The sequence below is a fragment of the Macaca nemestrina genome, chromosome 17 (assembly GCF_043159975.1).
Source record: "Macaca nemestrina isolate mMacNem1 chromosome 17, mMacNem.hap1, whole genome shotgun sequence".
Taxonomy (NCBI): Eukaryota; Metazoa; Chordata; class Mammalia; order Primates; family Cercopithecidae; genus Macaca; species Macaca nemestrina.
Window position 1 is genome coordinate 17,351,241 of NC_092141.1, and position 21,829 is coordinate 17,373,069.

The 21,829-nt window shown below is 49.7% G+C and overlaps 1 protein-coding gene across 6 annotated transcripts in view; it reads left to right on the forward strand.

Annotated features, from left to right (window-relative positions):
- Positions 1-21,829, forward strand: part of MPRI (myosin phosphatase Rho interacting protein) — a 152,116-nt gene that overhangs the window by 26,836 nt on the left and 103,451 nt on the right. For all 6 annotated transcript variants that reach the window (XM_071082408.1, XM_011757227.3, XM_011757226.3 and 3 more), the window contains exons 2-3: positions 6,940-7,017; positions 9,301-9,366. In XM_071082408.1, coding sequence (XP_070938509.1) covers positions 6,940-7,017; positions 9,301-9,366 — 144 coding nt within the window. The remainder of the gene's footprint in view (positions 1-6,939; positions 7,018-9,300; positions 9,367-21,829) is intronic.

Consider the following 21,829-nt stretch of genomic DNA (forward strand, 5'->3'; position numbering starts at 1 on the left):
CTGACCTCGTGATCCGCCCGCCTCGGCCTCCCATAGTGCTGGGATTACAGGCGTGAGCCACCGCACCCAGCCCGATTTCTACTTTTATCTTTATTATTTCCTTCTTTTTCTTGGTTTTGGTATATTTTGTACTTATTTTTCTAGGTTCTTGAGATAGAAGCTTAGATTATTGATTTGAGACCTTTCCTCTTTCCTAATGTGAGCATCATGGTTACATTAGTTCCCTTCTAGGACTGCTTTAGTTGTGTTATTAAGAGGAATGTTGAAGTCTCCAACAATATTTGTGGATTTATTTTTCCTTTTAGTTCTATTAGTTTTAGCTTCACGTTATTTTGCACTCTGATGTTTAAAGGTGCATGAACATTTAGGCTCACTATGTCTCAGTGAATTGACCCTTTTATCATTATGTAATATTCTTGGTTTCTAGTCATTTTCTTTGTGCGGAAATGTAATTTATCTGATCATATAACAACTTTGCTCTCCTTAGATTAATATTTTCAGGATGTATCATTTTTAGTTTTTTCTTTTCAACCTGCCTGACATCATTATATTTGCAGTGAGTTTTTTGTAGACAGTGTACAGTTGAATTATTTAAAAAATCTACTCTATCAATCTTTTAATTGGAGTATTTAGATCATATACATTTAAAATATTTACGGATAACTTAGAGCATAGTTAATGTGTCTCTGGTTATTATTTCTGTTTTGTTTTTTCCTGCTTCCTTTGGGTTACTTGAACATTTTCTTTAGAATTGTATTTTGATTTATATATCAAAATATAAATAGTTTTTAAGTGTATCTCTTTGTATATATTTTTTAGTGGTTATAATAAGATATGACTTTATATATACATAACTTGTCACAATCTCTTGGTGGTGTCATTTTACCAGTTTGAGAGAGTACCTATCTGTCCACTGCTTTACCTTTTCCTTGTATGATTGTCTTAAGTGTTTCCCTTAGATACCTTTAGAACCACATTAGACAGTTTTTGCTTTAGTCATGAAACAATTAGAGAACTCAAGAGAAGGAAAGCCTAATTACTTACCCCCTCCCCGCTTTTTTATTGTGTTCTTGCTTCCTTTCAGATGTTCCAGGATTCCTTCTTCTATGATTCCTTTTTTGTTTAGAGAGCTTCCTTTGGCCATTTTGCTAGGGGTAAGTCAGCAAAGAAATTCTCTTAGTTTTCCTTCATCTGAGAAGGTCTGGATTTCCCTTTCATTCCTGAAGGATATTTTTACTGGTTATAGGATTCTAGGTTGACAGTTGTTTTCTTTCAGCATCAGAAAAGTAGTGTGCCACTTCCTTCTGGTCTCCATGGTTCCTGATAAGAAATCTGTTGTCATTCTGCTTAGTTTTCTCAAAACTATAAGGTCTTATTTTTTCTGGCTGCTTTTGAGATTTTTTTCTTTGTCTTTGTCTTTCTTTGTCTTTTAGGTTTTTCTTTAGTTTAATTATTATATGTCTTGGTCTGGATTTCTTTGGGTTTATCCTTTGATGTTCACTAAACTTCTTGAAGGTGTAGGTTGCCACTTTTGCCAAATTTGGGAGGTTTCTAGCCGTTCTTTGAGCCCTTTTTCTGCTTTACCCTCCGTTCTATCCTGCGGACTCTGATGACATGAATGTTAGACTTCTTGTTACAGTTCCACAGTTCCCTTTTATTTATTCATTTTTTCCTGTTTTTCCTCTGTTGTTAGATGGGATGATTTCTGTTGTTCTGTGTTCCAGTTCACTGATTCTTTCCTTGCCCCCAATCCTTCTGCTCTCGAGCCCACCCAGGAGCTTTTATTTCAGTTACCCTATTTTTCAAGTTCAGGATTTTTGTTTGGTTCTTACAGCTTGTATTTCTTTGCTGTCTTTCCCTTTAATTCTAGTGTGCTCATAATTTCTTGTTGAAGCATTTTATCATGGGTGCTTTAAAATCTTTAAATATGGGATAATTCTAGCATGGCTGTCATCTTGGTGTTGGCATTTCTTGGTTGTCTTTGTTAATTCAGTTTGTGACCTTCCTGGTTCTTGGTATGATGATAATTTTTGGTGGAAATGAAGTGTTTTTGTATTCTGTTGGGTGACTCTGGGTCTCATTTGAACTTTCTATTTCAGTGGGTTTTTCTGACAGTGCTTCCGTGGGGGAAGGGAGTCACCATGACCACCTAGTTACTCAGATGGAGACAGAAGTCCACCCCTCGGCCTCCACTGATGCCTGAACTGGGAGGCTCCTCGTCATGGGTTGCCTTCCTACTGGGCAGTGGTAAAAAACCCTGACCCTCCACTGGGCACTCTCTGACACACACTAGCACGGAGCAGGAAGGGTCCTCATTGCTGTTGGTGGGATGTAAGGCCCTTGTGTCTTCTCGCGCCACCCTGGCTGGGATGTGGGGCACCTCGTAAAGGTGGAAGTCCAACCTTTGCTCACTTGGGGTGGCATGCTGGCTTTCCCATAGCTTTTGGCCAGAGTAGGGCAATTCTTGGCTAAGAGTTTTCTGTCTTGCTGGGCTGCTCCTTTCTGGTTTCTTCAGCTATGGAAAGTAGCTTTTTGTTGATTCTTTTGGTTGTGTGCCCATTGGCATTTTCAGGTTGCCAGTTCTCCTCTACCCACTCCGGGATAGTGAGACAAAAAGAAAGTCTGGGAGAGTCGCCACAGTGTCCCTCCTTGGGTCCTGGGTCCTTGGCCCACCTGTCTTTTTTTCTCTACCTTTCAGAGTCTTCTTGTGTTTGTCTTGTACATAATGGCCCCAGGTTTTTGGTTGTACTTAGCAGGAGGAATAGGGAAATCTACATCTGCCCCATCGTCCAGGAAACAGAAGTTTCAAGGCACTGTTTTTGAAAGAGCTTCAGGTTGAAGGCACACCCAGACCACCAGCAGTCTCTTCCTAGAGGCCAACCAGAAGTGGAGCCTCCAACTTGTGTGGGTCATGAGTGAAGGCCGAGTTTAATTGGAGAGGAGGTAGCTCAGGGGAGTCTCTCATGTGGTCACTTTTATATGGGATCCAGAGCCACATGCATCCTCTGGGAAGACCTGCATAGAAAGGGGCCCTGTGTGCAGAGCTGCTTGAAACAGGACTCGGACCCCATCCTTTGGGTCCTTACAGCCCAGCTCAGATCCCCCATGTCAACAACAGATACCTGCTTCTCCTGCCTCCCTCCAAAGGGCCCACCAGCTCAACCAGAAAGCAGCAAAGCTAAGCCTACCCACTCAGTGTTTCCAGAGCACACTCCCTCCTGCCCGCTGCCTTTTGGGCTGTTTGTTTTGTTTTAGTGTCCCAGTTTCAGATTATTACAGGGCTCTCTGGAAGAGAATACCTTAGGGCCTTTTAGAGGCGCTGCCCCAGGAGCAGGTGGGCGTGCGTGGGAGCCTCTGCCCGTGGGCACTTCTGCACTTGCAGACACTGTGGTCTGCTGTGTGGGGGAGGATGCAGCATTTTTAGATAGTCTGAGACATAGAGGAGCAGCAGCTCTTCCTGGGAGGCCTTTCCCACGCCTGGGGGATGAGAACAGGTTGTCTGAGTCAGGACCTAGGTTATGTAAGGAGAAGGAAGCTCAGAGAGGGCACCACGCACCCACTGCTGGCTTAGGCCAGCGGGCACTCACCTCCACTCCCTCTGCACACCTACCTCAGGATCAAGGACACAGCCAGGGCCAGGCAGACCCCATTCCTGCCTTCCTGGAGTGAAGGTTCTGGGGTAGGGGTGGGGGGCAAGTCATGTCATAGCAATGTAATTACATACATAATGAAATGGTAGGTAGAAATTTGTTCTGTGATATGCAATGACGGTAATGGCAGAAGTGAGTCATTAGAGACTGAGGGGGAGGGTCAGGACTGTCCCCTTGAGGAAAGGACATTTCAAGGAAGCCCTGAGGGATGGTAGAGAAGGCCAGGTTTTGGGAAGCTGAGGAGGCTGGGAGAGGCTGCGCAGCCCATGTGGCTGGCTGTGAGAGGGAAGAGTGGCGGTGGTATAGCTGGCCAGGTCCTGTCCCTGGCTCCCTGGGCTTGAGGAGTGAGTTCTCAGTAATTACAGATGGCTACTTGTGACCCCATGGCTCCCTCATTCCTGCCTCTGCACCTGTGTGTCAGCTGCGCCCCTGCCCGGAGAGTCCTCTCCACCCCAGATCTCCCCGTGTATCTATGGAGTCCTTACCTTCTTCAGGGCTTTTTTAAACAGTTTTGTTAAGATGAAATTCACACATCATGCATTTAACCCATTTAAATGATACAGTTCTATGATTTTTAGGATATTCCCACAAATGTGCAGCCATCATCACAGTCACTTTCAGAACATTTCATCATCCCCAAAAGAAACCCTGCACCCCTTGGCTGTCACCCCCATCCTTCCGCCCGCCCCCCCCCCCAGTCCCAGGCAGCCACTCCTCTGCTCTCCATCACTCTGGAATTGCTTTGATGAATGCTGGATGAGGTGTCACCTGTGTCTCAGCCTGCTCCTCCACCCGGAGACCTTGCACCTCGCCCTCTGCTCTGTGTCCGCCCCACCTGCCCACCTGGATCAGTCCCCTCTGTGGTGATCCGTATCAGGAAGTCACAGCCCAGCAAGGTGGCTGCTGCAGGCTCCCTGGTGTGCAGCACCCAGGGCCATGCACACGGGGGTCCTGAGCAGAGGTTTGCTGAGGATGTCTGGGTTGAGACCAGGGCTTGGGTTCTGATAGAACAGATGCTGATCCCTCGGCTCCCCACAGTTCCTCCTAGAGAAAGGTCGGGTAAATGTAGCTGATTATGTGACAACACCCCAAACCCTGCCTCCAGAGGTGAGGGTGGTGGTGCACAGTCAAGATGGAGATGGAGGAATGGCTTGGCAGGCTGGCCTCTGACCTCACAGGTGGGCACTTGTGGCCGGCAAGAGGCCCAGCTGGGAGTCACAGAGTCCGGATACACACAGGGAGTTGTCCAACTCTGGCTTTCCCGTGCAACGCCTCTGGGTGGGGTCTGCTTAGGATGTGTGCTTCTGGATGGGGTGTGGAGACGCCAAGCGTGTGTGCCCACCTGGAGGCTTGCTGGGCACAGCCGGAGTTTGTAGAGAGCACAGATCTCTCCTTGCCTTTGCTTCTGCCTTCCCAGGTGGGATCTCCACCACACACCTTTTAGCCCTCCTGCACTATGTCTGCAGCCAACACCCATCCCCTGTTGTATCAAAGCAAGCCTCTCCTGTCCTTGCAGCTTTCCCCCGACCCCAGGCACACAGCTCCACTTGCACCATTCATGAGGAAAGCCAGTGCTCCTGGGGACCTTGAGGACCCTGCAGAAGAAGCCAAGAAAACAGGGGTTCTTGGTTCAGCCTGGAGGCTGTGTGGCCTCTGGCATGTGGCCTGCCCTCTCTGACTCACAGTCTGCAGCTACCAAATGAGGTAGTGTGGTGGGGCCTCCTAGTTTGGAGAGCACTGAATAAAAAGCACATCAGCAGGGCCCATGAGGGGTCCTGCGTGTGTAAGCAGCAGTCAGAGAACTTGTGTTTTAATTTGTGTTACCTCCCTCCGAAAGGGACTGGATAAATGGGCCTGGTTGTACCTTTTCCAGTGCGTTCTCGCCAGCTGGGTGTGGCTGAGGAAGGAGATGGAGCCAGAGTGTCTGTCTAGATCCCCGTGTTGAGCTCCTACCCGTGGTTTGGGGAGTGGGGACTCTGTGGATGGTAAAATAAAGCAATGCCTCACATTTGTTGAGACCTCACAGGCCAGACACTGCTCAGTGTTCTTTGTGCTCATGCAGCTTTTGAAATTGAGATATAATTCACCTATCTTAGGACTCACTCTCTTAAAGTATACAGTTTGGTGAGTTTTAGCATATTTACAGTGTTGTGCAACCATCTCCACTGTCTGATTCTAGAACATTTTAGTCACCCACGAAAGAAACCCCATACCTGCTAGCTGTCTCTCCTTATTTCCTTTCCTCCAGTCCCTAGCAACCGCTAATCTGCTTTCTGTGCTATGGATTTGCCTATTCTAGACCATTTGTGTAAGTGGAATTCTGTAATATGTGGGCTTTTGTGTCTGGCTTCTTTGACTTAGCATCATGTTTTCGGGGTTCCTCGGTGTTGTATGTTAGTGCTTCATCCCTTTTTCTGGCTGAATAATGTTCCCTTATGTGGATCCATCAAACTTTGTTCATCCATTCGTCTGTCCGTGGATATTTGGGCTGTTAACCACCTTTTGGCAAGTGTGAATAATACTGCTATGAACATTCATGTGCAAGTTTTTGAGCCCCTGTTTTCCATTTTCTTGGGTGTGTATGCATAGGGGTGAAATTGCTGGGCCCTGGTAACTCTGCCTTCAACTTTCCGAGGAACTGCCAGACTTTTCCAAGGTGGCAGCACAGTTTTACATCCCTGTGCTGGGTTTTACTGATTGCATTATCTCATCAGTCCTCACATCAGAGTCACGAGGTTTAGGTAGATTTGTCATCACTCTCACTTTTCAAATCGGAGAGTTTGAACTGAAAGGGTTTCTGCACGCAGCCACACAGCCAGTCAGTTGATCATTCTTTGGCCAGAGGTGGCTTTGATCACAAAAGCAGTCTCTTCTCAGGCCCTGTTTTGTGTCTTCAGCATGAGGCTTTTTGACTGTGTTGTTCATGTCCTATTTCCTGGCTCCTGGCACACATTGATGCTTACATATTTGTTGAATAAAATGTCATTTTTTCCTGATCTTGGTGGCTTGATCAGTAGCTTGCAGGAGACAGCATGTCTTAAGGGATCCTGTACTCTCCAGGTTCTCACACTCCTGCCAGGGCCTGTGTGCTCTCCACCCTGGATGCTGCAGAATCCCCACCAGCCTCTGACTCTCAAGCAGCCACAGATGCACTGCGGTGGGAATAGCGTTATGACCTCTGCAGAGCAGAGGCAACGTCTGTTTCCAGCGAGTGCTTGCTGTTAACTTGACCTGTTCTCTCTTCTGGGTTGAAGGCCGCTGGTGACCTGCCCTCTTTTTTCTCCTCTAGGCAAAGCCCATTTATGGCGGTTGGCTGCTCCTGGCTCCAGATGGGACTGACTTTGACAACCCGGTGCACCGGTCTCGGGTAAGTGCATCAGAGCCAACTCTCAGGGTGGGACGAACCAGAGAAGGGACCCATCTAAGGGTGAACTGGAGAGTGGAAGAGGGAGATGGAGAGTTGAACAGTGGATCCTGGGATGGCAGGATCAGCAGGGCTTCCCCATTTGGCGCACTTGTATGTTGTACAGAAAAGGTCTCAGTTATACATAGTTATGTGTAGTGCTCCCTTCAGAATGAGGAGCTCTCATGTGGATGTTGCCTGTTTTATGGGTCAGCTTGACTGTAGGAACAGTCAAATGGAAGAGGCAAAAGAGTGGTTAAAAGTTTGCGTTATGCTGAGCAGTTCCCAGTTCCTTCCATGCCAAGGCCCGTCCCTGTAGTACCTCTCTTCCCCGTGAGCCAGGGGTTCAGCACACTAGCACTAGTGAAGGGTTGGGGGCCCAGAGGCCTTGGCTTACCTCTTACTAAAATGTACATTGCCCAGGGCAGGGCCCCGCTAGAGCTGGTACCACCATTGGCCTGACCTGTGGTTTGTTTCTCTGCCAGGAAGCCCCTCTGTATTTGACTCCAGTTACAAAACTCTCCTTCCTCACAAACTAAAGTGCTGCCGCTCGCACCCTATAAATTGCTTCTACTCAGCCCCCTCCGTCCCTGGGAGGTCCTTTTCCTCTTCTTAGTTTCTGCTGCCCACCCCTTCCCCACCCTGAATATTACACTTTGGAGTAGGGACCTTGGGCTGTGTATTCTGGTCCCACAGGCCTTGCATTGTGTCTCTGGTCTTTGGGATTTCTTCTATAATGGGTTTTGATTTCAAAGGCAGCACATAAGGCCCTTGGAAATGTTCCTAGGAAACATGTTCAGGTGGCCTCCTCTACACACCCAGCATAGACCAGCCCTCTACAGGGCCTCTTTGCAAGGCCCTTTGAGTCCCTGTTCATGCCACCCACACAGGAGGACTCAGGAATAACTGGTCCAGCTGGACTGCAGTTTCCAGGGAGTAGTTCCCTTTCCTATTTTATATTGAGGTTGTACACAATTGCCATTTCCAGCCTCTGACAGGAGTCATTATTATAAATGAGAACCCTGACCCAAAGCAGAGAGGTGTGCTTTTATAGTCAGTTCTTGTGGCCTTACTGCCAGTTAAACTTTGAGTATTGTTGGACCCTCCCCTCTCCTCCTGTTACAAAACTCTCCTTCCTCACAAACTTTCTTACAGTGCTACCGCTCCTTTCCTTCCCTTTCCCTTTCCCTTTCCTTTTTTGGAGACAGAGTCTTGCTCTGTCACCCAGGCTGGAGTGCAGTGGCGTGATCTTGATTCAGTGCAGTCTCGACCTCCCAGGTTTGTGTGATCCTCGTACCTCAGCCTCCTGAGTAGCTGGGACTACAGGCATGCATCACCATGCCTAGCTAATTTTTGTGTTTTTTTGTGGAGACAGGCTTTCAGCATGCTGCCCAGGCTGGATTGGGCTTGTTGAAATGTTGAAAATAGGTCATGGACCCTTGTGATGATTTGGGGCTGGGAGCTGTGCCTGTCATTCATGACCTGGGCCAGCAGACTCGCATTATGGACAAAGCCCTTCTCCCCACACAGAGGAAGACATACACCTCATAGTCCTTTTCATTTCAGCTCCTGGTGGCATCTGACCACTGTGGGCATTTCCCAGTGGTCTGGCTTTTGGAGGGAGAGTAGAGCGGGGGACGCTCTGTGCCATTTGATCACTCCTTGGATATTGGAGTTATTTCCACTGGTCTTGCTGCTCCTGTGTTTTGATTTTCATTAGCTCATTTCACCTCAGTGAATTCTGGAGCCTGGCTGTTTTTGTGCGTCCTCTTTGCCAGTGGATCATCAGAACAACCCCTTTTGTAGCAGTTTCCCAGATTTTTTTCAGAAGTGGTGAATCCGTGCCTTGGCATTCCTGGATTATTCCATGTCATGTCAGATCATTCATCAAATATTGACACATATCATGTGATGCATTCTGTGCTGGGCACCATCAGGAATACAAAAAGGTAACCACACATTGTTTCTGCTCCTGAGGAGCTTCCAAATGTTTAAAAAAAAAAAAAAAAGCTTCTTGTTAAGCCTCAATCACTCATGTGATTTGGGCCTTTCTCCCAGCCCAGTCCTGGCTGATGAATCAACATTCTTATACCTCGGGTCCCTCTTTTCCTGCCACCTGCCCCAGAAGTGGAATCTGTGGAGCCACCTTCCTTAGATACGGGCTTGTCAGACACGGGAACTCCAGAAGCCAAGCTCTGGGGCCAGGACCCAGATCCTCCTAACCACCCTCCTTGTGCTCCGTTGCAGAAATGGCAGCGACGGTTCTTCATCCTTTACGAGCACGGCCTCTTGCGCTACGCCCTGGATGAGATGGTAAGTGTTATCTTTGCCTACTCCCTGTCCCCAGCCTTCACCAAGTCCCTCCATTACAGTGCCCTTGCGTTGTTGTGTGAGAGCACAGCAGCTATGTGCTCTCACTTGTGTCTGTTTGGGAGTGTGGAATGTTTTGAAGAATTTGTGGCACCTGCTGGAGACAGCTTTAAAAACCCAGACCTTTGGTTTGAAGCATCATCTTCTGTGGTCTTGAGTGAGAGGAAGAAGTGAGGGAGGAAGTCATTTCTGTTCAAGGCTAATAGTGTGGACTTGGCTGGAGCACTCCTGGTTAGGGGAAAGTGGGGGCAAAGTCCTGGGTCACAGTGAGGACGTTTGCAGGCTGTGGACCTGTGGGTGTGGGGCGGGGGCTGGCCCATGTCCTCACGTGCCTAGTCCTGGGGCTGCCTGTCAGTTCTGAGACTGTAATTGGTTTTGCTTGTCTCATTTGAGCTTGGCATAGTTTTCTGAGCTGACTTCAGAGACCTCCTGGTCACAGGGTCAGCGTTCTTCTGGTCACTAAACCAGGCAGACAGGCTCCTTCCTGCTCCCCACCTCCCTGGTTTTCCAGCTACTAACTGGGCTGGATGAGTGTTTGCTGCTGTTGCCCCAGAGGCCAAACCTGAAAATCAACTAGGTGGAATTTCTGGCTTTTCTTTTTCTACCCATTTTATCTCCTGACTTTTTCTGTAAAGGAGATTAGTCTCTCCTAATTAATCTAAAGCAGGACTGCATTCCAAACTTTGTAAAGGGTTGAAGATGGGAGATTTGATTGCCTTTTCCAGTTCCACTTGGTGGGTGAATGTTTGTATGCACATATGTGCAGCATTGTAAAATTGGGACTGTCCTGGAAAGTCTGGTCTCACTATGAAATAGGCAGCCCCTGCCTATCCTACCCAGAGTTCGTTTCTTTGCTGCAGGGGCGAGACAGACTCTGGAAGTATGAGTGGAGATAACTGTGCCCTCTAGGGACCTTCCAGACTGCGAGAGGGGGGTGGCGGGGGCGCCTGGGATTTTTGGGTAGTCATTATAGCTCACATGTGCAAAGACCAGAAGTGGGCGTGTTTGTACTCCAGTCCTAACCTTTGTGATGTGATACTTTTTCTACTTTTGTTTCTGGGGTGAATTAAGAGGATGATACTGTAATCCTGTATCAACTGTCACCTCACTGGTTCCTTCTTAAAAAGAGTTGTCTTCCTTTTCATTCTTTCTGGTGAGCATATTTGTACATCATGATTAGAGCATAGGGGGTTTTTGCTGTGGGAACATCTGTGCTCCAGGGTAGTGGATTAGAGGTGAGCACCGATGGTGGACTTGGCTGGAAGTAGGAGCAGGGAGACAATGCATTTGGACACTCCATTCCTTTGAGGCAAGAAAGCAGACCTGGAGGATAGACTTCACACTTCTTGTTCTCCTGGCTTAGCCCTTACACAGGGAGTAGCCCTGGAGTCAGCTGGGCTCCTGCGGCTGTGAGGTTTACCTTGCCTCCCTGTGGCTGGCTGACTGGCTAAGTCCTGCAGTTGACTCAACAGTATCAGAGGAGCCTCAAGAGGTCACTGGATTACATTCAGCCTGGGCTGGGTCATGAACCATCCCAAAAAAACAGAGCTCCCTGCACTGTTTCCTTGGGGACTGATCATTTCAGTCAGGAAATCTTTCTTTAGGTCAACTAAAGTCAAGCAAAATCCGTTATTCCCTCTGGCTCAGTTGCACAAGCACAAAGAGAGTAGCTCCTGGGGACGCCTTGGTGCTGGCACAAGTGCAGAGCACATGCTGCCTCCCAGGCGTGGCTTCTGGATAATTGAGGCCGCCTAGCCAGGAGCACTGACACTGGTTTCCCAGCAACCTGGATATGAGTTGCGTATTATTTCATGGAGTGCTCAGGGAGAGGTGGGACTGTGCCAGGGATGTGGGGAAAGAAAGAAGCCCCAGGGAAAACTTGGACTGAGCGAGGGCATGGGGGCAGGCCCAGAGCTGGGAGTTTTGGGCCATGGGCTGCTTTCTGGCAGATGACCTGGGAGCTGGAGAGACTGACCCAGTGAGCCCATTAGTAAATACTGCTCTGCCTAGTCGAGGCCATGGAGGGGTTTCCCTGTTGTATCTGGAAGGTCACAGGAGAAGGTTGCAAGGAGGCAGTTGGGTAGAAGCCAGGTGGGAGGAGGCAGAGGCTGGAAGGATTTCTCCAGCACCCAGTGCTCTGCATCAGGGTTTGTTCCTCAGAGCCACTCCCCAAGGTGAGCAGACAGCCCGTGGCCCAGGAGCTCCAGTTTAACGGTCAGCCACCCTGAGCTGAGAGTCCCACCCAAAACAGGCTGGCAGGATCCTGAGACCTGGAGCAGGAAAACTCCATTTCAGGCAGGCTCATGTGTGGGTGAACTCAAGCCAAGCTGGAAGCTTCCTTTGTGAGTGCCTGGAAATAGACCAGTGGTCCTCAGCGTCGTGCCTCCCAGGGCCACTGGCCATGTCTGGAGTCATCCTTGATTGTCACAACTGGGGCAGGGCTGCTGCTGGCATCTAGTGGGTGGAGGCCAGGGATGCTGCTGAATCTCCTCCACTGAACAGCCCCCAGAACAAAGAAGGCTCCAGCCCAAAATGTCCACAGTGTCAAGGCCAAGAAACTGAGCAATTTTGACAAGGGTTTATTTAAAATCTTATTTATTTTTAAAAATGAAAATGTAAATGTGATTTGCTATTAGCTCTGCTCTTAAACAGCGCAGGGCTCACCTGTCAGATTTCCTGGGAGTGAGGGGGATGATGGCGCAGAGTCAGCTTGCTGATGGTACAGTGCCAGTCGTGGAATGGGGTGGGCCTGTTTCTGATCTGGAGAGGCCTGTGGGGTGCTCCTGCACACCAGGCAAACCACAGGGCCTGCAGAACTGCGTGTGTGTGTGTGTGTGTGTGTGTGTGTGTGTGTGTGTGTGTGTGTATACCAGGGAACACATAGGTGGCACTCCCTGCATGGTGCCCTCAGACCACGATGTTGCAAAGCAAGCCCTACCTCAGCATTTGTCTTCAAAAGCAGCAGCTCTGAGCAGCCCCTGGCCACCTCTGACCCTCCCAGGCTCACATAATAAACTGTAGCATTTAATGGCTGGTCTGTGCCCTCCACACTCAGTCACCGTCTGTTTCGAATTGTTGCTGACATTTATACAGTGTTACCGTTTGATTTCATTTGAGTGTTACCTTGCCAACTAGACTGACTTGTTGTTGTTGTTGTTGTGGATGGGCCCCTGATAATTCTTGGTGTTTCTCCCCATTGTCTAGCATGGGGTTTGGGCGGCACAAATCTAGCCAGGCAGTAAATGTTTGTGGAGTTGAACTACCAACTTTGTAAATGCCTTGCTGCATAATTTCTGCTCCCAGCTTGAAAACCTTAAGACAGAGGGTAGGTAGGAAAAGAGAGAAGATAGGATAAGGGGTGTTCCTCGGAGGGAGATATACGGATGTAGTGACCCTTAGGGATTACTCAGCAGAAGGGAGAAAACCTCCCAAGAGCTCCAGAGAACCGGGATGGGGAAAATTCAGTTACCTCAACCCCACTGTGTTGGGACCTGGAGAGGAAGATGGACATCAGGAGGTCACAGCGTGCAGGAAGAGGAGGAAGGCAGCAGTCCCTGGATCTGGGGACAGTGGCTTCAGGAAGCCCTTTCTGCTCGGGGACTTCTGCAGGGGCTGGGGCTGCTGGACCTCATCCAGTTCCGGAGGCTGACCATTGCCTCTCCAGGCAGCCCAGAGATGGGACTTACTTTGGGGAATCGCTTTTCCTTTTTTGGGAAATTTCTTTCTCGATACACCCACGTACCCTGTAACTGGTGGGTGTGGAAGAGAGGCAAATTTCCCGAAAAAGGAAAAGAAATTTTTCAAATGCAGGCTGAGGTGAGATGGGGTCCAGGCTGCCTCACAGACAAGTAAGAGCCTGAGAGGTTTGGCTGGGCCCCTGTTTTTTCAGGAGTGGATGAAGCAACAATCTAGAAACCTGGATTGCTGCCTCTGTCCTCTGCCTTTGTTTCTCTGCCTATAAAATGCTGCCCAGGATTTTACCTAATTCTGCCACTGAGTTTTTGGGGACTGATGTCAAGCTGAGGTGCGGATGTTACCAGATGTCACTAGAAGGCTCTTGGGAAGAGCTCCAGGTCTAGAAGGAGAATGGGAGCTCCGGGAGCTTGGGGTGGAGCAGGCCAGGCCATGAGGCTTTGGGATTCTCACAGGCCTGCTCTCCAAGGCAAAAAGCTCATCAAATGCTTTGTTAGAATGTTTTTAACTGTGGTAAGTACACAGGAAGTTCACCATCTTAATCGTTTTTAAGTGTGCAGTTCAGTGGCATTAAGTACATTCACATTGTTGCACAACCACCACCACCGTCCCTCTCCAGGACCCTTTTTGACTTGCTAACTGAACTGTGCACCCATTGAACTATAACTCCCTTCCCCAGCCCCTGGAAACCCCCATGCTACTCTCTGGCTCTATGAATTTGACTCCTCCAGCACCTCACATAAATGGGATCGTGCCGTGTTTGTCCTTTGTGACTGGTGTATTTCACTCAGCGTAAGGTCCTGAAAGATCATCTGGGTTGGTGTCAGAATTTCCTTCCTCCCGATTATGGTAGGTCTAATGCTTTTGGACCGTGTCTGCTGACCCCGAGCCTCTCACACATGGAAGCCATAGAGAGACTGAGGCCACCTTCTGTGGCAGGCATGGTGCTGAGGGCCGGCCTGCATGGTGTGGAGCTCTGCTCCGTCCTAGCCTGGAGAGTCCTTGAGCGTCGTGAGAGATGAGAGCTGCCTGACTGTAGGGGCCATGCTAAGGACTCAGCTCAGCTCATATCCTCAGACATAGTAGAGAAAACACTTTTAGCTCTTGGATATGTGCCTTTTTCAGGGGCAACCTGGGAGTTTGTCAGTTCCATAAGATGTGAAGATCCAGCCTGATAAATTAATTTGGGGTGCCTGTGTACTTGTGTATAAAGTAAATAGGCTTGGTCCAAAGGATCTTCAGAGCATTCCAAGTGCAGACAGGTTAGGATTCTGGCTTCTTTTGAGTTTGCTTCCTATAGGAGAGGTCCAGGAGGTTGCCTTGTTCTTGGGACCTCTGCTCACCTCGCTCTTGACAAATTTCTGCTACTTTTGGTAGTGTTAAAGCCATGAGCAGCCCAAAGTTGCTTGGGCCTGTGAGAGCCTAGGAGGAGGGGCATTACCACTGAGCCCTGCTGTCTTTAGGATCTGTCATTTGAGGTTTCTCCCTTTTCTGCAGCTAATCGCCCAGTTCCCGTTGCTCCCCAAGCCATTTTTTTTTGCAGATGTTGCCCTGCATCAGAATCTGCGGGGCGAGGCTGGGAAACCAGTTTAAATAACCACTCTACGTGTTTTTTTGTTTGTTTTTGTTTTTTGTTTTTGTTTTTGAGACGGACTCTCACTCTGTCACCAGAGAGACAGGGGCGTGATCTTGGCTCACTGCAACCTCCGTCTCCCAGGTTCAAGTGATTCTCCTGCCTCAGACTCCCAAGTAGCTGAAACTGTAGGTGCATGCCACTACGCCCGGCTAATTTTTTGTATTTTTAGTAGAGACAGGATTTCATTGTGTTAGCCAGGATGGTCTCAATCTCCTGACCTGGTGATCCGCCCGCCTCGGCCTCCCAAAGTCCATGTGATTTCTAACCACTCCATTTGATAACCGCTGCTTCAAGCTCTGACTTTGTGTCCTCTAGTTCAGAGCTTTCCCAGGCAGGCGAGAGGAACCATCTGCTCCTCCTTGGTGCTGAGGCATCTCCCGGGTATCTGATTCTTTGGGAACCATAGTGGCTGCTGTGTCCATAACAGAGCAGTTGAGAGGACACTAGGCCATAGAAGGCCCCTTCTGTGGTGAAGTTCATACCTTTCAGTACCCATATAAGCACATGCAGACTAAATCCCTAGCAGAACCATGATGTGTAGGCTCTTAAAGGCAGTGGGTGGTTGGGGAGGCAGAGAAGTCTTCTGGGAGGAGAAAGGTGGCACTTGTCTGCCTTCCCACTCATCACAGAGATTCGGGAGGAGCCATGTGCCCAGCCGGGGCTCCTTGCTGGCACTTTCTGCCCATTTCTGTCCTGCTCCTCACAATGGTAGATACTATGTCCATTTCACAATTGAAAAGACTGAGCTCAGCCCACAGAGATTGTGAGGTGTCTGAACTAGTGAGTGACAGACCTTGATGTGTAGGCAAGGCAGACTCCTGCTGAGAGGGATGGTGTCTTTCCTTCCCCAAGTGATCTTGTCCTTGACATTCAGAGAGGCCGCTCCACCAGCACCTGTTGCCTCATGCGGGCGGGAAATAGGGCTTGCTGGAGGCCAGGCAGGGCTCTCAGCATCCTTCCTAACCCTCTGGCTTGTCTGTTGCTGCAGACTGACCCAACTACAGTAGTTGACCTGTGTCTTTATTAATGCGATTGAACCAAGCTAGCGGCAGGCCTGCAACGTTGTAGGGTCCACCTGCCTTTTTTACAACATGGGCATATGAATATATATTCAGAGAGATTTATAGAAATCAGAACAATAAGAACGTAGAGCCTGTAACTGTCTGAGAGGCAGAGAAGCTTCCTCAGGCCTGGAGACCCTTCATGTTTAAAGGACAGGAAGGGGCAAAACAGGGAACCAAGGAATGTGTTTTATGGGTCAGTCTTGTACTTTCAGATTTAACTTTAAATCTGTCATGTTTCAGCCTTGCCCTGGCCTTTGTGCTTTCCCATGAGGTCCTGGTCGCAAGGGGAAGGAGGCAGGTCCTGCTGTGTGGTGTATGGAGCCTGAGTACCTTAGGGAGGGCTTGTTGGGGTGGGGTCAGTGACTGTGGGGTCACCCAGGCCCTCTCTCCCTGTGTAGGCACCTCCTAGGCTATTCGGACCACAGGAAGCCCTGTGTTCTTCCCTCCTCTGCTCTGCTCCTCACTCAGTTCTGTGCTGTGTGTTTTCAGAATCAGACCATTTTAAAAAACAACTTTGGACTCAGGTGTGTTTTCATCTTTACATGAGCCCCATGAGCAAAGTATGAGGGGCTGTTAATGGGGGAGGCAGCCCTCCAGCCCCTCCTCATGCATCACATTCCCCCGGGGTCCCTAGGTGCTTTCAGACTTTTGGTTGAGAGACTTCGGTCTTTAAGTGGAATTCTGAACGGAGTCTTAATACAAGTTTTAAAATGTATACAGTTAGATATGTTGCTTTATTTGAAGTTTTGGAATATTTCTGACCTCTCCCTTATCAACAACCCCTGCCTCTGGCAGCTGCAGAAAAGAATACATACTGACGGCCGGGCGCAGTGGTTCACGCCTGTAACTCCAGCTCTTTGGGAGGCTGAGGCAGACAGATCACGACGTGGTCAGGAGATCGAGGCCATCTGGCTAACACAGTGAAACCCCGTCTCTACTAAAAATACAAAAAAATTAGCCGGGTGGGGTGGCAGGCGCCTGTAGTCCCAGCTACCCAGGAGGCTGAGGCAGGAGAATGGCATGAACCCAGGAGGCGGAGCTTGCAGTGAGCCGAGATCGAGCCACTGCACTCCAGCCTGGGTGACAGAGCAAGACTCCATATCAAAAAAAAAAAAAAAAAAACACACACACACTGACCAGACCGGACCAACCTCCTTCTCTGCAGAATTATCCAGGTGCCCAGAGGCCCAGATCACAGGCTCGTTCAGGAAAGGCACCTCTTCTTATGCAGTCATTTGATTATTTTTCCAAATGAATACATTTATTTTTTAAAGATTTCCCACAGCAGTCAATGTCTTCAAGCTCTTTGCCATTGGTGACTGGTGAGTGAGCAACGCCCATGTTTATAGGTGAACTCTCAGGCACACAGGGGCTTGTGTTCACAAGAAGTGTCCGAGCCTGGGGCACAGTCCACTGGCTTTCAGGGCTGGCATAGCCACGAGATGCCAGAAATTGAGGCCAAGCCAGGGTGTTGAGAAGGTTCTTCCAGGGTGTTGAGGTTTTTTTTTAACCCCTGCATCCCGCCCCACTTGACTTTTCTGGGCACAGAGCCTTAGATGAGTCCCCATCCCGTCTTGATTTGGTCATGACAATTGGGATGTTGCCTATTTGTAACAATGAATTCCTAAATGAAGAAAGATAGATTCTTGACTGGAAGGTGAGGTCTGAACCAGTCCAGTGGAATCTGTGTGATGCTCTTTCAGCAGCAGGGAGTTGGTGGTATAATAAGTGGGACAGGGAGGGCCCTGCTGGACTGAGCTTCCTGTAGGCCACTTTGCCTTAGAGCATCTGTGGCCAGATTTTATTTTGAAACACTAAAGGTGAGTGAGCCAGGTCTGGGTGCAGGTGAACCCAGGTGGGATGGAAACACTTCCTAAGTGCTGTGAAAGTGGAGGGTAGGGGTCATAAGGGAAGCTCAGAGCCATTTGCTGACAAGTGACCCTCACTTTTTTCCCCTAAAGTGTAATTTACGGTGACTCATGAAAATTCACCCGTTAGAATGGAGCACGTAGAGGTCAGAGCATTCTCTGTACCTCTGTGGGACCTTCGAGATGGATGTTGTTCTCAGGAAACTGGCGGCTGAACTTTAAGCCCCCTCCCTTCCTTTTATCATAGTTGGGAGGTTGGGGGAGGAGAGCTAATGACAGGTCCGGGAAGGGCTTGGGACCCAGTCTTGTAAGACTCTTGGACCCAGATCTGTTAGGCAGCGGCAGGTTCTGCCTTCGGGAGCTTTCTTGTTGTTTGCATCTCTGCCCAAAGTGGCATTTCCCACACTGAAAGAATCAGGGAATGGAAGCCAGCAATGGTTAATCATGGGGCTGTGTGGACCAAAAACAGCCAACTCCTGAGGGTGACAGTCAGGAGTTCCCGCTGTGACCTGATCCAGACCTTCCATTTTGTGGTGAGGAAGCTCAGCCACGGGGAGGGGTCGTGAGTGACTGAACCACAGATGTGGACAAGCAGCCGGGTCCCTGAATCTCCTGTCCCGACTTAGAGCCTGGGAGTTGCCCTTCGGGGAAGAGTGAGAGGGAAGGGACTGGCCCTGTGTGGGGCAATTTGGATGTTCTGTGTCTCCAGTATTGGATGTTCTGCACCTCCAGTATTAGAGTCGTACATGGATGGCTGAGCCCTGTAGAGGGAATAAGTTGGAGAAGAACGTGCCAGAGTGAGCAGGCAAAGAGAATCAGAGGAAGGGACCTCTCTGCAGGTCACCCTGGGTCTTTCTGGAGAGCCATGAGAAGACACAGGTTGGCCCTGGCCAGACGCGAGTCCTCCCTGTGTTCCCAACCCCAGGACACCTGTCAGAGCATGGGGAACACCGTGCACTTACTTCCACGAGGATCTCCCTCTACAGGACGGTGAGCGCCTCTGGGCAGCACTGGTGTCTGCCTACCTAGACAGGGCGCATGTTGGCTGGCTGGCGAATTGGGCAGCTGTCCTCCCCAACTCTTTCCTGCTTGAGTTTTTAATGTAAAGATTTCAGATAGGCCACTCCCAAAACCCCCCTTCTTTGAATCTCAGGCCGCACTGAGACGATTTAGTGACCTCAGGTGCCCAGTGAGTGCCTTTCTGTCTCATCAGGACTGCCCCGTGCGCTTACCTTCCTGTTACATAAGTGGTGAGTCAGGGACAGCAAAATAGGAATTAGCTGCCCGCCTGTGTTCAGGGCTATAATGAGATACCCACATTCTCTCTCTGCCTTCCCTGTGTTGCCTGAGTAGAGCGACTGCTGGCCACCCACAATTAATTATCAAGGGGCTGAAGAGGGGTTCTACCTAGTTGTCCACTTAGGTGCTCTCTGTCCAGACTTTTGCCATATGCACAGCTCTTTCAGTGGTGGGAGGAGGTGATGGGAGTGGCGAGAGCTGTTGTGAGGGTGAAGGGGTTTCTGTGGCCCACACCCCGCACTGGGGAGGCAGCCGGGAAGATGGGCTGTGATTGGCACTGTTGCTGGGCTATCTTCAGAGCTGTGGGTGGACTTCTCTGCAGCAGCTGTGACGGTGCCCTGCAGCGTGAAGGCTCGTGATAATGCACTGGGCGTCTCCCTCCCACACAGAGAGAAATGACTTTAGGTATTAAGAAAGTGAAAAGCTTGGAATAGTTGGTTAGGAAACTAATTAAGCAGCGGTGGGGAAAGAACTGTCAAAAAAAAGTCATTTCATGGGAGTTGCAACAGAAAACATTTAGAGTTGAAAAAGCAAAGCCACGTGGCTGGTGCTAGTGTGTTCACGTGTTTGCACAGCGCTCACACACTTGCACAAACAGGGCTGGCAGTGTGGTGCCAGACTGTAAAGTCCCCCAGGGGCATATCCCCTCCACTCTCACCTTTTAGGTGTCCCCTTGCTCTGCCTCCTACTCAGATCCCCACCTGCCTGGCCATGTCTTTTGCCTGGGGCATTTCTGGGAAATATGTCATGTCTGAAAACAGTCTGATGAGCTGATCCACGTAGGGCACCACTTGTGGCAGGCAATGTAATATGTCAGTGTCTTAACCTCTCCTGGCCTCTGCAAGACTGTTTTTCAGAAAAATCTTTTCTTTGGCCAGGAAGGAAATGTCCTTTATGGTGTGGAAAACACTCTGAATCCGGAGCGGTTGCACTGGTGGGATCTCAGAGATGCAGGTCAGCAGCACAGGGACCTTAGGAAGGAGGTGTCCTTCACCTTGTGCCATGTACTAGCCTGAGGGCTGGTCCAGCCACACACAGGTACGGCAAACATCTGCCAGCAGTGTGTCAGACTCGAACTCCAGGGTGACTTCCTTCGTTGGAGGTGCCGGTCACAGCACACAACATGGCAGGTGTGTTTGTTTCCTGTGGCCACTGTAACAAGTTGCCACAAACTTAGTGGCTTAAAACAACACATCTTTGTTCTCTGATGGCTCTAGAGGTTGAGAGTCCAAAAAGAGTATCACTTGGCTAAGGTCCAGGTGTGGGCGGGGCAGCGTCCTCCTGAGGTCCCAGGGGAGAATCCTCTCTCCACTGCTTGCAGACTCCAGTGGTCACCTGCCTTCCTTGGCTCGTGGCCTCTTCCTGTCACAACTACAGTCTCTTTCTCCTGCCATCACATTTCCTTATCCTCTTTGTCACATTTTTCCTCTGCCTCCCTCTTAGATCAGAATCTGGATGCCTTTTTCTTTCATTTTTTATTTTTTAAAGATTGGGTTTTGTTTTGTCACCTATCCTGGAGTGCAGTGGCACAGTCATAGCTCACTGCAGCCTTGAACTCCTGGGCCCAAGTGATCTTCCTACCTGAGTCTTTCGAGTAACTGGGATTACCAATGCTCCAGTGTTAGGCTCTGGGGAGTTCAGCAGGACTTGTGGGGTCTGCTGCTAGGTGTGAGGTATAGGCACGAGAAACAGGGAAAGGAAGATGGGGCCACCAGAAACTGCCCTGATGGACGGCATAGTCCCCACCTGGGTATCAGCATCACCCCCCTTCCAGAGCATTTGTGTTTTCAGTGTGAAGCAGGATCAGGGAATGTCATTGTAGGAAAGGACCTAGAAGAGCCAGCCCTGTCCACAGTTGGGGGCGATGGAGAAGTGGCTTTTGCCCTGGTTGGGGCAGCATGGAACCTGGCACTGCGGAGCTTTGAAGGCTTCCCTGACTCAAGTCAGCGTGGAAGCTGAGCCCCTCAATGTGTAGAGTGCAGTAGACACCACGCCTGGCCTCCTCTTCACTGATTCAGCCCAAGGGGGAGGTGGGGAGACAGAAAACACTCCTTGTCCTTGAGCAGTGTCGTCTTGTGGTGAGACTGGTTTTGTGTTTATTTCTCACTTGTGAGGTGCAGACAGGCATGGTGTTGCAGACCAAGACCGTGGGACACGAAGGTGAAGGAACAGGGACAGAACAGGTGGAGGAGGAGAGAGACTCCCTGGAGCAACAGGCTCTAAAGGACTGTGCTGTCCCAGCTGTGACCCACCTCCAACCAGCTACACTAAGGCAGGCTTGTCCTGCGGGGGCAGAAGGGTCTTATGGCCCCAACCCGTCCCCCACTCTCAGTCCCTCCTCAGGTAGCTAATGCTTGCTTTTGGGCTTCTGTCTGTTGCTCTGCCTTGATGGAAGGGTGGTAGACAGGCTGCTCCACAAAGTCTAATAAGCAGTGAGTCATTGTCTTCCTCTGAGCCCACCATGGTTGCACCTGGTGACGGAGGAATGCTTTGTGATACCCAGGCCCCAGCTGAGAAGCAGTGGTGCTGGGGTTCATCAGTGGTGTTGGCCATCTGCAGGGCGCGGTGGCTATCACGGGGCAAAAGTCCGAGGCTCACTTCCTCCAGATACTGAGTACAGTTTTTGGAACCAGCAAGCCTCTGATCAGTGTGGAGGTAAAAAGTAATCACACACAAACCACAGTGCTAGCGTCCTCACTGTGGTTGCATTTAATCCTTAAAGTGGTGGCATGAGGAGAGCAGTAACTTGCCCAAAGTCAGGGTTTTTCTGGGAGAGCGGGGGGTCTTGTGTTGAGCCACAGGTTGGAGACCTGGTGAGTGGAGCTGCTCTGGCTCCATTCCCATTC